The 16,483-nt window shown below is 35.7% G+C and overlaps 1 protein-coding gene across 1 annotated transcript in view; it reads right to left on the bottom strand.

Moving 5' to 3' along the window:
• Window positions 1–16,483, bottom strand: part of TTC27 (tetratricopeptide repeat domain 27) — a 138,252-nt gene that overhangs the window by 18,324 nt on the left and 103,445 nt on the right. The window contains exons 12-15 of the mRNA XM_075146694.1: window positions 15,482–15,604; window positions 9,077–9,304; window positions 2,242–2,340; window positions 422–474 (exon numbers count right to left, since the gene is read on the bottom strand). Of these exons, the coding sequence (XP_075002795.1) occupies window positions 422–474; window positions 2,242–2,340; window positions 9,077–9,304; window positions 15,482–15,604 (503 nt within the window). The remainder of the gene's footprint in view (window positions 1–421; window positions 475–2,241; window positions 2,341–9,076; window positions 9,305–15,481; window positions 15,605–16,483) is intronic.

The following is a 16,483-nucleotide window of genomic DNA, read 5'->3' as shown; positions in this document are numbered from 1 at the left end:
TAATATAAAAAATAAACTGCTTGGTTTTCCCTTAAATCTACTGAGATTTGTAGTATGAATTGACATAGGTCTGAATAGCTAGTTTGCTTGAAATTGACATTTCTTTTTAACTTCATAGTCAAATTAGTTTCCAACTTTAATATGAATCTTTTGCACTGGTTATACTTACTACATCATAAATACTTTCAACAAGAAAAAAGTGTAGGGTGAGAGGTTGCTACTTTTATAAAGCTTACGAAACTATTTCCTGCAAAATGAAGTAAGTTATCAATGATGCAACCTGGGAGAGAGAACTGAAGGGATAAGAATTACAAAATATGAGGTAACCACATTATAAGAATAAAAAACTCGATGTCAAAAAAAGGAAATCCCAATTATTTATTTTGGAAGCAGTATCTTCTAATCCTTTTGAAGTACTTACTTCTGTTTTAATCTGATATAAGCAGTTGATAAATTGTTCCAGGCCTCAGCATTCTGTAATGATAAAAGAAGAAGTACCAAAAAAAATTATTCACTTATATTATGCTTACTTCATAAAAATATGTAAATAAAACTACTGTGAATATCATCGATTTTGCTAATCATGCATATTAACAGATACTTTCTACAAGGCGGTCAAAATATTACATTGAAATAGAAAATATTAAAATAGAAATACATAAATAAATATTACTGACTACAGCAACAATCGGGTATATCGATATCAATTAACTGCCTTCTGGTTGGAATACACTAAGTCAGCTCTTGCCTTCCGTTTAAATTGTAAACAGGCATCCTCTTCTGGATCTAGCTGGGATGGCTGGAGAGGACAGTGCTCCCAGCAGCGCATCACTTCTCACTAGCTGGAAGCTACTTACCTGCACTGCTCTTTTAGTGGAAAAAATTATCTGAATGTCCCCTAATGCACGTCAGGCAAAACTAACAGGGTTAATTCCAACAGTGTTTATTGACTGTTTTAGCTAAAAAGGATTACGGAGTGCTCAGACAATCTTTCCTCTGGTAAAACCAGCAGAGCCATGTACAGAGATGATTCTTGCCCATCGCCTTACGGTGCTGTAAATGTGAAGCCGCACCACTGAACTCAGCAAAGTGACAAGTAGTATAAATTTGAAGAACAGAACCTGGGTACTGCAATGAAATGCGCTCTGGGACTGAAGGCTATCCTCAGGCTTAAGGAGCATTTAAATCATGTTGGGAAACCTTTTTGAGGCTTAATTCATGAAAACGGTCATTACATTGCAGCAGATCATTGTATGAAGATATGTTTCACCTCCATAACTAAGAGCCAGCCCAGCATCCTTTACTCACTGAAGAAATACCACTTAACCCACTTAGAAGTCAGTTGGCTTGTTCATATGAATACAATCAAGTGCAGGCCCCAGACAGATAGGTAAAAATTTTAGTATTTACTTGGAAGTAAATCTACTGTACTGAAACAAAAAATATATATCAATATATAAAGTAAAAATTCCAGCTAAATAGAGCTGGAATGTCTGTATGTACATTTTTTTTTTCCAAGTTAGTTATTTAATTTTATTAATAAAGAATACTCTGTCACCTTTCATTGCTCTCTCATTCTTTTCCCCAAGAGAAAAGAATGAATAATGGTTTCTGTTAAGTAGGTGGCATTAACTCTAAGCGAGCAACATGCTGGCAGTCAGGCCTTCTGACAAAAGTATCGCCAGTACATTCCCGAGAGGTAATCCAGCTGACGCCTCTGCTATCTCAATGCACAGTCACATTCAAATGGCAATATTGTACACATGCTTGCCCTGAGCATCCTGAAAAACTGGCTAACAAGCTCCATTCTCCCTGGGCTCATGAACTATGTAGTTACAAATTTACCTGTCATACAACCACTTATTTGACTTTTTTTCAGGAGAATTCAATTACTTAGAGGACTAAGTATTTTAATTAAATTTTTTTGTTTTATCTCTCTTTTAGCACTCCTCACAGTCTACTCATTCCCTTTTCTCTGTTTTAGCAATGTATGCAAGCACAAAGGAATTTCTGCTCCAACATATTTTAACATTCACACACACATACTTGGACGAAGTTAAGTATTGGGCAAGTATTTTTATGATGCCTCATGACAAAAATATATCCTTCATGCACAAGTTTAATTTATTCAAAGGGCTAAGGTTTAAACAAGTTTTTCATTATTGCTTTGCTTGTTTATAATGAAAACATCCTTGTTGCTTTTAGATAAGCTATCTGAATTGCTTGTTGAAAAGCACATACATCTGGTTCCAATGTCACACAGCGCTGAAATGCTTTGGCAGCACCTTCGTAGCCTTCTAAAGCAATGTATGCGCAGCCCAAGGAAAACCATACACCTAGCTGGAGAGAAATAAAAGGATGATTACATACATACACATACATATTTCTGCACAAAAGAAATAATTTTACCTGGATGCTCAAACACATGCTACTCTTGTTGATTTTACCTGATTTTCAGTTATCATAATAGTACTGCATTGGAATAAATAATATCTTGTATGCAGAATATAAGAAAACTTTAGGTTCAAAGTTTTAATAAATATGGATAAACAAAGGTGTTGACTATATAAAGACCACTTAACTGTATGTGAAGTGCTCTTTAATAGTGCACCTTCATTTACAGAAGAAAGTGATAGCTATTTAGAGGTTTGCATATTTTGCTTTAACTTGTGAAAAATCCACATTCACTTCATAGTATTACAATTAGGTCAAATGGTAAATACTAGGAAACGTATTTCAAGGAAATCACATTTTACAAGAAACATTTCTAATGACTGAACATGAACACTTCAAAATTATAGTTCTTTCTACTTGTCAGAATATCAATCTTCTCTAGTTTATAATGCAATGTTTAGAGATAGAAATGTACTTAAATAATGCCTTGCATAGAGAACAGAACTTTACCAGTTCAATAATCCTGCATTGTAAGTCTTTAGTTGTTACAACCAAATACCTCTCATCCATACAGATTCAAATAGTATCAGATATAGGCATAAATTACAGCAAATTAAATATGTATGCTCATAGCTCTTCAATAGCAAGTTCCTGATTTGCCACACCGTTAATTCTCAAAGAGCTGCAGGTTAAGCAGTACTACCTTTTAGAAAAGCTCTGTAATTCAGAAAAGTATTAAATCCCAAGTACATCCACAGAACATTTCCTGACATCATTATGTTGTTTAAATGTAGGCAGTCAAAATCAAACAGAACATTTTATAACGTGCTGCAAAATCATTCCAGGTAGTACTACCTACTGCAATAAGTTCAGCCATTTCTCTATTCTAAATGCCAAGGTAAGAAACATAAATGGGTTTTCTTGGAAAATTTTTTGAGATGGAAAAAAGTTGGAAGAGAAAGGTGAAAAAACAGGTTACGTTAACTCTAATTTATATTGCATAACAACATATTGCTTTTCAGGATGTCTGATTATATCCTCTTGTGTTTCGGGTACTAGTTTTAAAGCAAGCAATTCTGATAACTCAGGTTCTTTGTAGGAAACCATAATGGCTATTTAAACACAGAAATGTTATCTTAAGAAACATTTGCAAATCAGGGATTTTACAGGGTTGAGGATAAAGCTGTTGGTTCATATGCTAGGAGCTTCTATCTCTACTGATTAATTGCAAACTCTGTAGCAGATATTTTTGCAGTTCTCTCCAGATCAGACTCATTTTTCTGCCTCTGAGACCCAATTTAAAATCAGTAGCAAGATGTCTGCTACAACTGGACTAACCTCACTTACCTGCTATAGAGTTCATACTTAATCTGCTTCAAAACTTAGGTCCCTGCACACAAATGTATGACATTCATCCCTGCCAGATCTGGTACCCTGGTGGGCAGTCTTCGTGATATCAAGAAAAGAACTGAACAAGCCTGGCAATAAAGATATCCTTTTGCATTTGGGGGTGTATGTGGGATGGCTGATCTTCAGAGCATATGGATGTATTAATAGGTGAAGACAGAACTGCCAATTACATCCAGCCTGGGCAAACATGAAAATCTACTTTTCAGCATTGTCAGCTTGTCACCTTTCATGATCTTTAAACTCATCATTCAAAGAAGAAACTGCGCACAAGGAAAAAACAATGGTTCCCAAATCTCAGAGGGCAAAATTAATAGGAAATAAACATTTAGTCAATCTCATTTTTTAAGCCTCTCTTATCCATCAAGTTTCCAGAAGTCCAGCATTCCCATATGGCTGCTACCTCGTTAACTCCCCTTTCTCTTCTTTCTAGATCAATAACTTTCTGGACATGAAAAGCGGGGGTAAAGACAGGGACCGATCAAGTATGAAAGTGAAGGCTAGCTCCAACTCTATAGCTCAGGATACAAGTTAAACAGTGCTTCTGTAAAGGGTTGAGAGAAAAAGAATCATTGCATTTTTCATAATTCCGAGTAACAGCAGCACAGTCTCACTTCTGAGCTTCTGCTTCCAGAATCTGATTTGACTAAAACTTCCACCATCTTAGTTTTTTGAGGCTGATGGTGAGCAGCTACATCTCTCAGGAACTGTCTTACCAATGCTTAAGCTTAACTCCTTTCTCAAGGAAAAGTTACAGCACAAGGAGAAAGTAAAATGATTCTTTACTTCTGTGGAGAAAAGCTATATGAGCAGGTATCTAGTAAAAATCATACAGTGATTGCAAAGAATGGTAAATAATTTTCTTTTCTTAATAATTTGAAACAAAATATTTTGCCTAGCAGTAACTATGTATGAGGCTTTCAACTGAACATAAAAAAATGTGAGAAGTGGACATGAAGGAGAAGGTTGGGAAAGGTGTCCAAAAGGGATCCTTTAGCAGCCAAGAAGAATGAGATTAAAAGTCTCTGGGGTGGGAATTAAGTCAAGGAGCTGAGATGCCACGATATGGAGGCAAAAAGTATATAGGAAATGGAATAGATCATGCAAATGGAAGAATGTTGCTATACGTTAAAGAAAACTTCAGCATCAATCATATAGAAAATAAATGTGTAAATGAACAACAGAACTGGTATGGATTAAAATTTCAGGCCTCAGTAAAAAAGCAGTATAAAGATTGTATCTCAGAATACTTGACTAAAACGGAGAAGATAACATACTGGGAGATATCAGAAGGCTGTGAAAGTAGAAATCCCAGAAAATACAAGGAGATTTCAATTATTCAACATAGTTTAGTAAATACCATAATGGATGCAATTCCAAGGCTAAATTTTTTAGATATAAAGAAGCTAATCAGAAGACAGTACTTACCTTGATCCTGACCAGTATGAATGATCAGGTTCAAAATGTTACCATATAAAAGATACTTTGTAATGTATCTAGATTCACCAATCTTTCAAGAACAAAGGCAACTCATTTAGTACAGAGGATGTTAAATTTAAGAGCTACTTAAAATGGAAAAGCTATGTTAAAAACTAAAAGGGGCAGCTAAAAGACTAAAGGTCTGCAGAAGACTCTAAACATTTAAAGACAAGGCATTTCAAAGCTTGGAGCAACTGCATATTGTCTTTCAAAAAGGCTCTAAAAAGACTAGACAATCATAACAGTTAAAAGCAAAATAAAGCAAATTATTAAGAATAAGAGGACATACTTTAAAAGCTGGTGTGCTGGACAAATGAGAAAGCTACAGAAGAACAAGTCTGACAGGTTAAATGGAAAAACGTGGTAGCTGTGTAAAAAAACCCCCAAACCCGAACCGAAACAAACAAAAAAACATGGTTCATTGCCTTTGATCTACTATAGCAATGAAATGGTATTTTATCATCCTTTAGATATCTGGAAAGGGAGCATGAATTTCTTCCTCAATATAAGGAGGACAGTGACTCTTTAATAATATGTTTAGGATACAGTTTAAGAATGGACTTAAACTATTTTGTGTGGAAAGAATGGTAAGAATTCCCTTTTTATTGGGGAGGGCACGAAATCTGCTGATCCCACTGGCTGATGTAACAACTGCTCTGAGGAAAGTGACTGACTGAAACGTAACATAAGGAAAACTTTGTCCAAAGTTCAAAAAAGACTTTTGTCAAAGCTTATGGAACTAGGTTAAAGTTCTTTTTAGGAAATAAAAAAAAGTGTGTTGGCTAGAGGTTCAAATGTTGCTACTGATTGGAAAAACACATGAAAATGAGCTGTAAGTTTTTATCCTTTTCAAAACTGAAGACAGTGACCAGCAAAGGAAGATAATTTAGGCTTGGTCTCTTTGTTAAAACTTGCCATCAGGAATTTCCAGGCAAGTTTTTAATGAAAGGCTTTCAGAAAGTCTAAACAATTCTCTCATATTAGTGGGAATATGGTTCCAAAATAACCTAATTACAGTACAGCTGAACACTTAAAAAGAAAAAACCCAAATCATATATCTGAACAAACTTTTTTGCATTTTTAAAGCAATTTCTACTATTTGCATATGGCAAATACAGATAGATTTTTTTCCCAAAATCCAGTAAACTCTTCAGTACAATGCTCTTAGGAGTACAGCAGTTTAGTAAACAGTTAGTTTAGAAACAATCTATATCCCGCAGAGCAAAACTAGTCTTTGGAGTTAGTAATTACAATAAAATTTTAAGAGCTCTAGTTGAGTGAAATCCTAGCTGAGTACCTTCTAATTACTCATTTTTTGGCATCATTTATCTTCCTTAAAATTCAGTTTCTTTTGAACACACCACACTGACAGAACTTCCTATAGTTTTAAGTAAGCACAGAGGCTTTTATCATCTTTTCCAAAGAGAGACTCTAGCTCAACTCTTGTTTAAGTTACTTCTACTATTACAAGATGAATGAGAAGGAGAAGGGTTGAGAATAAGGCTTTCATTGCATTGTCCAAAACTTTAAATTCCAGATGTAGTTGATGGCAAGCTGACTTCTAACGTGTGACTGTTTTCCCAAATTGGAGAGAGATCACTTGTCTTGCTTCACACCTAAGAAAATTAGCCTGAGTAGCTATGAGCCAAATAGTCTAGCACAAAAGAGGATTATTCCTTTCTTGCAATCTGTGACATGGTGGAGGATGGTATGGGCACAAAAAAGGTGCTATGAACACTCTATTTCTGGAAAACTCAAATATGAAGCGACTGGATATAGAGAACCATACACTCTTCAGCACAAGAACTAACAAATCTGTAATTTAACAAGATGTAAGTTTTGTTACGCAGACTTTCACCGCTGGAGAACTGACTGCGTGAGCTCTTTGATCTCTGGAATTGTCTCAGTCCAGCCTTGCCAGATGCTCGCAGTGAAAGTGCAAGAGAAATGCATCTTTCATCCGCTAGGCATGTATAGAACAAATAATTCTGTGATCAGCAGTGCTAATGAAGACGAGTTTCATATATATTTGAATGGTAACACTTTCATTCCTTTGTGGATTCTCCAAAGTCTAATATAGTGGTTCCTCATACTGTGAAGACCTACCCTCAGAGACCTCAACCAAATTTGACCAGTTGGCCAAAGAGCACACAAGATTAAAGGAGGGTTGACAGAGAATGGTTTTATCCATTAGATATTTTGGGGAATCACTTGCTGCAGTCTAAAAATCCCTTCCTCCAAAAAGGTTTCTGATAACCACAAAAAAATAAGAATTTCTTTGTAATAGGGAGTCCTTGTTTACCTGATAAATTATTCAGAATTCTGGGAACAATTCGTTAACAAATATTTTCCTTGTATTAAAGTCATTGTATCTAGAACCACCTTCCTCTCTGCTCTTTGTCCACAAGACATTCTGGACTAGGAAACAATTCATAGTGACAGAATACAGATAGACTTTAGAAGACAGTGATATGTCAATCCACACTATCCACTTGCTCAATCTATTTGTTTGAGACAATTCATCTGAATCTTAAATAGAGCTTCCCGAGCAACAAGAGGAGGAAATGTTCACTTTCCTATATGGACTGGCCTATTTTTCTTGGATTGCCTTCCATTTTAAGCTTCCTCTGGATAGGACACAAAATAAAAAAGCATTTAAGCAGAGTATTTCTCAGTTTAGAGCCCTGTAGGCCATCTTCTGCAGCCCTTTATTATCCAGGAGTCCTCTTGATTTCAGTAAGGTTCCTGAGTAATATATATTTTGTTGGCATTTCCTGAGTCAGTAAGAGAACTGAAAGACATGGGAAGCATTTTTGTCCATTTTGCTTTCCATTCTAAAGGTGTTTATGAGTTATCTGGAGTTCACCTGAATAAGAACCGGACTCTGATTCACTAGAATAAAATACGTCATTGAAATACAAAAAAGTTTCAGGATATAAGATTTGAAAGCTGGAGACCTTTAAAATTTTTCTACAGCAGAAGTCCAGCTAGTTATGTGGAACTCAAAACAGCAGTTTTGGCAGTATTCTTTGGAGGGCAAGAAGGAATATCCTACTTTCGCACGGACCTGGAAATGGCTACGAAGAGCACAATTTATATACAGAAACAACCACAAAGCTGTTTTAAATTCTCAGGACCTTTCACAGGGTGGACCTTATTGGTTTGGGATATAGTGGCTGAGAAACTGAAACAAGATTATAAAAATTGTCTGCAGGACAGCTTGCAAAGGATCTGTCAAAATACCCAGCTTCATCAAGAGAACTCTTTTGACTGTGGTTTCAGTTTTGATGCATTACTGTAATAAAAGCTACTGTCATCACAAGTGTAACACAATGCTTCTCAGTGATTCCAGAGCAGGACAGACCAGAACACTCACAGAAAAAAATTCTGTGAAATTCGGAGATCAGAGTTTGTAACTCAAAGCCAACAGACAAAGCAAAAGGATAATTTCATTAAAATCTGTACAGCATTCTTCTTATGAGTATTTTGCTTGACACTTGCTCATGATTTATTTGATGATAATTATTAATTTTCAATGGCTTGATCTCTTTGAAATAGAAGAGCTGTACAGGCAGAGTTAGCTGCACGCAAGGATCTGAATGCAAAAGGATGTCTTCATTTCATTATGCTACTGTTTTTAGCCAGAATTCCAAGTACGTGGTAAAAAATTTGCTAAGAATAGTAATAAACTGTTACTTTGACATTTGTGCACAGAATTGCCTTTTAAAAAAGTGTGTCATTATTCAAAACTGAACACATCAACTGAAACAAAGCCGTATGTGTATCATTTCCCAACCTGCATAGGGTTGATCTGCACGGAACGTTCAAAGCACTCCACACATTCCCTGAATTCCCGGTTGCGGAGATGGAGGAGCCCTTTGGAGCGTTGGGCACGGGCACTGCGGTGCCTAGAGAGCTCCCAGGCCTTGTCATAGTACTGGTGGTCTTTAAGAACATCACCAAGCAAACAATATAATCCTGGTGTTTCCTTTTTCTCCAGCTCCCGCCTGAGTATTTCTTCCGCCTGTTAAAGAACAAAGAGAAATCAATACATAATAGGACAATTTATTTTCAGTAAACCGCCTACCTGAACAAATACCACTTTAGCATCTTGCAATCAGCAGTCGAAGACTAAGAAGTAGGGATAGTAAGGAAACAGTATCTCGATCCCACACAGCATCAAAGATAAAGTCTAGAGTGAATCTGGTCCCAAACTGTTTTTAAAAAAAACACACTTCAACGTCAACATAATATGGTGGCTTTTGGTTTAATGCACCAAGGGAAAGGTACCCATTAAAACAAGAAGCAGCTTGCTCCTCATTTTATATCTTAGGTGTGTATTCTGTCCCAAGAGCAAATATCAGTCCTGGACATCAAACCTACACCTACCTCAGAGCAATGCAGTATCAGCACCATTAAGGTATGTGCAATCCTAATAGTTTATCATCTGTGTTTTTTATAAATCCTAATAAGTACTCTTGCAATGACTGTCATTCCTTTTTCTCTAATCGCTCTTTTCTGAAAATAGCTACTTCCATTCTATTATGTCTGAAGACACATCCACTTTCATACTGTTGGTTTTGGAAATGCTACTTTTTTATATAAAATGCAGAAGTTATAAATTTATCTAAATGTTTGAGATAAAATATATTCAGAATATATACAGCATTATGGAATAGAAGACACAAGCTGGGTCTACAGACATGTATTATGGACTGTAACCAACTTTCAAAAGCTCTTTATCTCAGGGTCACTATCTCGCTCTAACAATAAAATTATTGTTTCTCTTTTAAACAAGAGATAGTCTGCTTTCTGTGGCTTTTTGAAAAGATAAATACACCGGACAGATGATCTGTTGTTCAGACCGAACTCTTACCTCAGTCCCCTGCTGCAAAAATGTAACATACATAATTCAGCTCAGTATAATTTTTCTATTAGAAAAGATCTATTTGAAGCATCTGAACCAAGAAAGATTTGACGCAGCCTGCCACAGAACTAAAGTTTGACCTTGTAACACTAGTTATTCTTCTATCATATCTAGTTTATCTAAAAGAAAAGCTGAGTTCCATCTTTGCATTTAAATTATTACTGCTTTTCTTGTTTCTATAAGAACTGTTTTCTTTGCCCTTCAGATGATCTCTAGAAAAATCAGTCTATTACTCCTCTTCCTCCAATCAGTAAAATTCATTGATCCTGTCTGAAAATCATCTTTAGAAAAATGACTTTGTTTTACTTTATTTTAAAATGTTTAATGTATAGTAATTTTAACACTTCATTCTTACTACCATTTTTGTTAAATAAAGTCGCAGTAAAAGTCTACAAATATTTGAAGTGCACAAATGTGAAGACGGGATATATTGTTTAGATTTCTAAAGGGATCTTGAACTAGCAAAAATGGAATCCCATTAAGAAGAAAATTAGTGGCTGAACATTAGGAAAATAACTTAATGGCAAGTGTTTTTAAGTGCCTATAGAACAGTTCTCCAAAGAAAGCCAAAGAAACTATTACTTAAAATTTAGAATTAGCCTAGTCAAAGCACTAGAAAACCTCACCTAACAAGAAGATTGCACTTGCAGAGGGCTTGGTTAAAGGGCAGTTTACTTCCCCTTCCCTGCCTTCATTAGTTTTTATGACAAGATTAAAGGAACACTTAGAGAACTTTAAGATGATTTTCTCTAGAGCAGAGAGAACTGGGTGCTTTATTACTGCAGTAATCACATTAGGCACCAAAAGATAAGTGTTTTTTTTCCCTTCAGATGAAGAAAAAAGACTGAAGTTTTGCTGTGTGAACAGCAGCTATGAGTGAATGAAAAGTGCATTGCATGCTGCTTCTTTACCTCTTCCTCTGCAGGGCACTCCCAAGCTCAGATTGCTATTCTGTGGCAGTGCCTAGTACTAATCATACACTAGACTAGAAAGCCAACCATTCACTAATTGCATTTCACATTTAAGAGCATAAAAACATCATGTTCTAAGCTTACAAGAATTCATTGCCAACATAAATATTTCAGCACACAGATAAAACAGAGAATTAAATAAGCAGAAATCTGACTTTTTCTCCATCTGATTAGCTATCTGATCATCTCTCTGGCATGATACAAACTTTTTTATTACTTAAATCTCTAAAGGCTAATACAAAGGGAATCATAACTACAAACTAAAAAAAAGAAAATTGTATTCTCAAAACATTTGTCATTTGTCTTCTACAAAACCAGATAATACTTTAAAACAGGATTGTCATTTTGCCTAGTTTTTTTGTGAAGAAAAATATTCCTTTCTCCTAACGTTGTAGTAAACTGTTTTCAAAAATGCACATTTAATCTTTGATAAGAACCCTGCTTCTGCAAAAAGCAAATCTTCTCTTAACAACAAAAAATATTATCAAGAAACATTTTCCACACAGCTCATGCAATGTACATAAAAGAAACATAATCACTAGAGATTTATTCTTACCCATTAAACAGATATTAATGATTAATTTGCACGCTTTTTAACTAAAAATTGTATCTAAATTAAATAAGCTTTGATAGGAAAATTATCAATTAAAAGTTACCTAAAAAGAAAAAAATGAAGCTGTATAACTCTTGCTGACTGAAACAGATTTAATTATAACAACACTGCTTTTCACAGAATAGTCTGCACCAAAATGGATGGAATTCAGTACTCAGTTCAAAAGTCAGTTGATCTAAACACGAGAAAGATTTAGGCTGTTATCTTGCTTTCTGGACTACTACAGTTGGTATGGGAATTAAACAGGCAATGCTTCACAAAAATCCACAATCAGTAAAGAGGGTTCTGTTTTAAATAAAAGGCGGTGCCTTTTTATTACTCACTACAGAGACTCCTGGAAACCAAGTTCAAGATTCATCCTGCGTTTGGCTTCCCAACCCTAAACTTCCACTTGCCATCCCATCCATGTGTTCCCATGCTTGTATTTCATTTATTCCCTAAAAGACCCTATTAGCCTCACTCTTCACAGATCTACCAGCTCTATTATTTGACAATTCATTCCTTTGCTAGCTCAAAGAGGTTCCTAAAATGCTTTCATGTTTTCTGCTTGCATGTTATTTGCTAGGCTACCAGAGAAGTAGCATGAAGAAGCAGAACAGATGAGCATGGAAAGAGGTAGTGAAAGACAAGGAGAGCTCTTCAGTTTTCATTTCATCTTCCCTGTAACGTCATGCATGACCTTGGGCAAGCCATTTACTCCTCTTTCTCAATTTTGTAGCTACATGTAGGAGTGCTTTCCTGCCTTCTACGACTGTTATGATATGTAGTGGAAATCAATCAAGTTCTTGAACGATCTCATGCACGAATCAGTATAGTACTAGTTGACTTTGCATCTGGGAAGCATTTCCTGAAGTTAAAGGTGAGCTTCTGAGATCTTACCATGATTGTGTTTCCTCGCTTAAATGTTTTAGAGATACCTGTGTCACGTCATGACAAGAAAAATAACTCTGTAGAACGTGGATTGCTGGGTATGTTGGTATAAAACCAGACTGTGAACCATGCTGAGGAGATGATGGAAAAGGTATAGGGCTGAAAATAGGGTTGTAAGATTGTAAGGGTTGTAAGGCTGATGCTAAAAGGTAGATCTCATGAATTTATCAAAGGTCAGCAGCTACCATGCTCTAGAGCTCCTGCCAGGGAGAAAGGTCTCACTTCAATTGGAAGAACTGAAAATTCACATCTCCGGTTTATCCTTTCTTTTTTCTTTAGCAGGGAAATAGAACCATTGAGGTTGAAGAGACCTAGTACACCTTTACCAAATAAAGTTGTCTGATGTAAATAATACTCTCAAGATCTCTCGAGATCTTCTTTTAACTCCTCACAGTTAAAAGAAGGGAGAGGGACACTTTTCAACACCAGTTCTCACTACACACATGGAGATTAGTGTCTGCTTTTGCAACAAGTCTGTTAAAGGAATACAATGAGTGAAAGACTGGAATGAGAAAGCCACAGCAACTATCAACATACCATGCATTCAGATTTTATAATACTTTTTTTTTGTTCCGTGCCCTGTTTTGCTCATTGCTTGGCACTCTGTTACTCTTCTGTTGACTCATGTTATGATACCAGTTTCTACTAATTTTGTTCGAATTATGAAACAAGCGAGTATAGAGCCATATCTAGTAACAGTAAAAGATCCACAAAAGAGTTTGCTAAATGTTAGTGACATCTTACTCTGCAAAATTTGTACTGCTACATGGCCCTCCTATAACTGAGTGAATTATGTACTTCCCAAGTGCATAATGGGGAGCTTCACATAGCCTTATCTACATACTCTGTTTCTTTGTCAGTGCATAATTCAAAAGGAATTATGGAAGGAATGTATTACTTTGATGCATAAGTACTCACCAAACACACTGATACTGCTGATATCTGTTTTATTAGATTTTTCAGTATCTAAATTCAGGTTTTCTCTATAAAAGCATTTGTGAGTGAAAAATATGCAGAATTTTATTTAATAGAGTTTGTTCTTTTAGGCACATATATGCTAAGCTCTTTAATGACATGAACATCCACTGAACAACATATTGCTCTAGTAGATTCTCGTGCATTTCTAAAAGAATAACTACCATGTTCAAAAACATAAAAACATTTTTAATAAAAACAAATAGTTCACACACTGAAAGTGTTCTGATAAGGAGCACAAATAGTCACTCCCCTTGGTGCACAGCTAAATGTTTCTAATCATCTGGCTTTTTTTGATCTGAAGCTAGCTTTTTTCCCAGCACTACTGTTACTTAGTACTTACATAGCATTTTCTGTTTTTCAAAGCACAGCACAAACCCTCATTCTGAAAGCATTTCTAAGCAGTTTCCTGTGTCAGATATCCTGTCCTATTCTCCGAGTGCCATTTTCATAACTCCCTAAGGGCAGTTCGTGAATGTAAGTAGGACAGAATGCATTTCCAGGAAATGGAAAATATTGACCTCTATTTCTCCACTGTACTGAAAAGATTGGGATATTAGCATACTATCCCCAAGGCATGCATAATGGGTCACAGAATTTGCCAGCAAAACATATCTGTCAGTTTATAGGACGAAAATCTAGGCATTGGTGCACGATAATTAGAAAAACCATGTAAGTATGAGAAATTCTGCATTTTTTCTATTAATTAAAGTTATAACTCTCTATTCTGTAAGCTTAAATTAGTTTAAGCATAGTCTTTCTGATTTTTTCTTCAGAAAGGCACACATACATTCATATATTTAATGTTACCATATATGAAATAGAGGGAGAGAACAGAGAAGGAAAGAAAAAACATATTTTTGTCTGAAAGTTAGTATTTCTGAAAGCTATATAAATTCTGAAAACAATGCTTGATAGCATAAGTTCCTGTTACAGTCTTTATGTGTGAGAGATTGCACCAAAAAGAGAACACAGCTAAAGTTACACACAAATAGGCATTGCTTTCAGGTATTATTTTCTAAAATCTTCCTCCCATTGCTCTAATAGTAACACCAAAATAATCAACAATAGGAGGGCTGCTACAGCCTGCTACCAGTATTTTTAAACAATTCTGTCACAGATACATAGAGTTAGGTGATGGCTTCAAATTATCTTTGTCTGGAGCTGATCACATGTAGCTGCAGCAATGTTAAAGAAATGATGGAGAAGTTCAGGAAAACATCAATATGGACTTAACAAAATAAAGTCTTTTAATCTTATGCCACTTCTTGTCTCAAATGTTTGATTCTGTAATTTGAATATGTTAACATTAGGTAATAAAATACATTAAGCACAGGTGTTGTTCTATTTAAAGTGTTTTAAAAATTACAGTTAATAGTTTGAAAGCAAGTGGGAAAGAAAACTAACACCCCCTCCAGACAAAGCTCCAAGACCCCATCATGAATGAATGCTACAACCTTCTTAAAATGCCCACATCACACCTTGCTGTGCATCCACAGGTGTTAATTCTCCTTGAATATTTTCAAGAATCACTATCACAATTTTCTTGCTTCCTGTTATTTCTCATTTACTAACTTCTACTTCATGTGGTCGTTACCCCAAATCTTTTTTTTTTTTAGCATTCACAGGTTATGACAGACTCGTATGTTGTGTGTCCATTTTTCCTCATGATACCCCTGTAGAAGTGAGTATCATTAGTGAATTGACAGCTCAAGCCAGGCAGTCTTTCATACTTCAGATCCTACTTCCAGACAGGATCTCAGCTGTAAAAATCATTTTTCTTACCTTTCCATGCTGTCCTGCTCTTTCATAGCAGATCACTGCGTCTTCCCACATTTCCAGCTCCTCAAATATCTGTAAGGCAGAGCTGGTGCATCCCAGCTCAAAGAGTAAGCTTGCAAGCTGACGCTGGAAAGATAAGAAGTTCCAGGTAACTGAAAATAGGTAGGTAAATACTATTTACATTTTTAAAAGAGTTAGAGGCATTTCTGACATCAACAAGAAGCAGACAGAGAATATGGCATTATTCTCTTGAAAATTCAAGCTGGAGCCTCAAACAATGTATATACCTCAAAAAAAAAATCAATAGAACAATAATTGTCTCGATTTGATTTTTGTTCATGTCAGTAGCTTAATTACTTTGAACTGATTTATAATATAATGCAAAAATGGAAACAGACATGGCAAGGATAAATTGACAGAGCTGAACTTCCACCCCTTAAATGAGGGACATGGCCCATGCAGTGGAGAGCAGCTGCAGCAGGATGTTGGGAATGCTAAGAGTAGGAAACAGAGGCTGAGGAGGGCATTAAAGCCTCTTCTAGCAATCCTTTGCCATAGGAATCTGTACCTGTGCAAATACAGATAGAGAGAAAGGCTCTGATACAATTTGTTAAGTCCTCGCGAGAAATCACTGTCCCAAACAGCCACTGCCAAAGGGTGTTAGTTTTTAGTCAAATCAATATTGGATTTGAGTTCAGGTTCAACTCTCCAGTTGAGTTTTCCTCACAGATAATTCAGCCTTTTTGTTATTTCAAATCCAGCTATTATTTTAGTGTACTTATGAAAATAAATGAGTAATCTTTTCAATTTAAAAATAAACAAGGTATGTTTTCATGACTTTGAAAAGTTGCCTTTGATCTTTTGTTTATTTTTTAAGAGGAGATTAAAATTGCATATAGGTTTTCATCTTTGAAGGAAGGATAACTTATTTACTATGTGTGACAGATATACAATTTGGTTTGCAAAAACAAATGGGAGCATTCTGTATAAGGACACCTAACTATG

Source organism: Calonectris borealis, chromosome 3 (genome assembly GCF_964195595.1).
Source record: "Calonectris borealis chromosome 3, bCalBor7.hap1.2, whole genome shotgun sequence".
Classification (NCBI taxonomy): Eukaryota; Metazoa; Chordata; class Aves; order Procellariiformes; family Procellariidae; genus Calonectris; species Calonectris borealis.
Note: the sequence above shows the minus strand (reverse complement) of the source record. Positions and strands in the feature narration are given on the sequence as shown.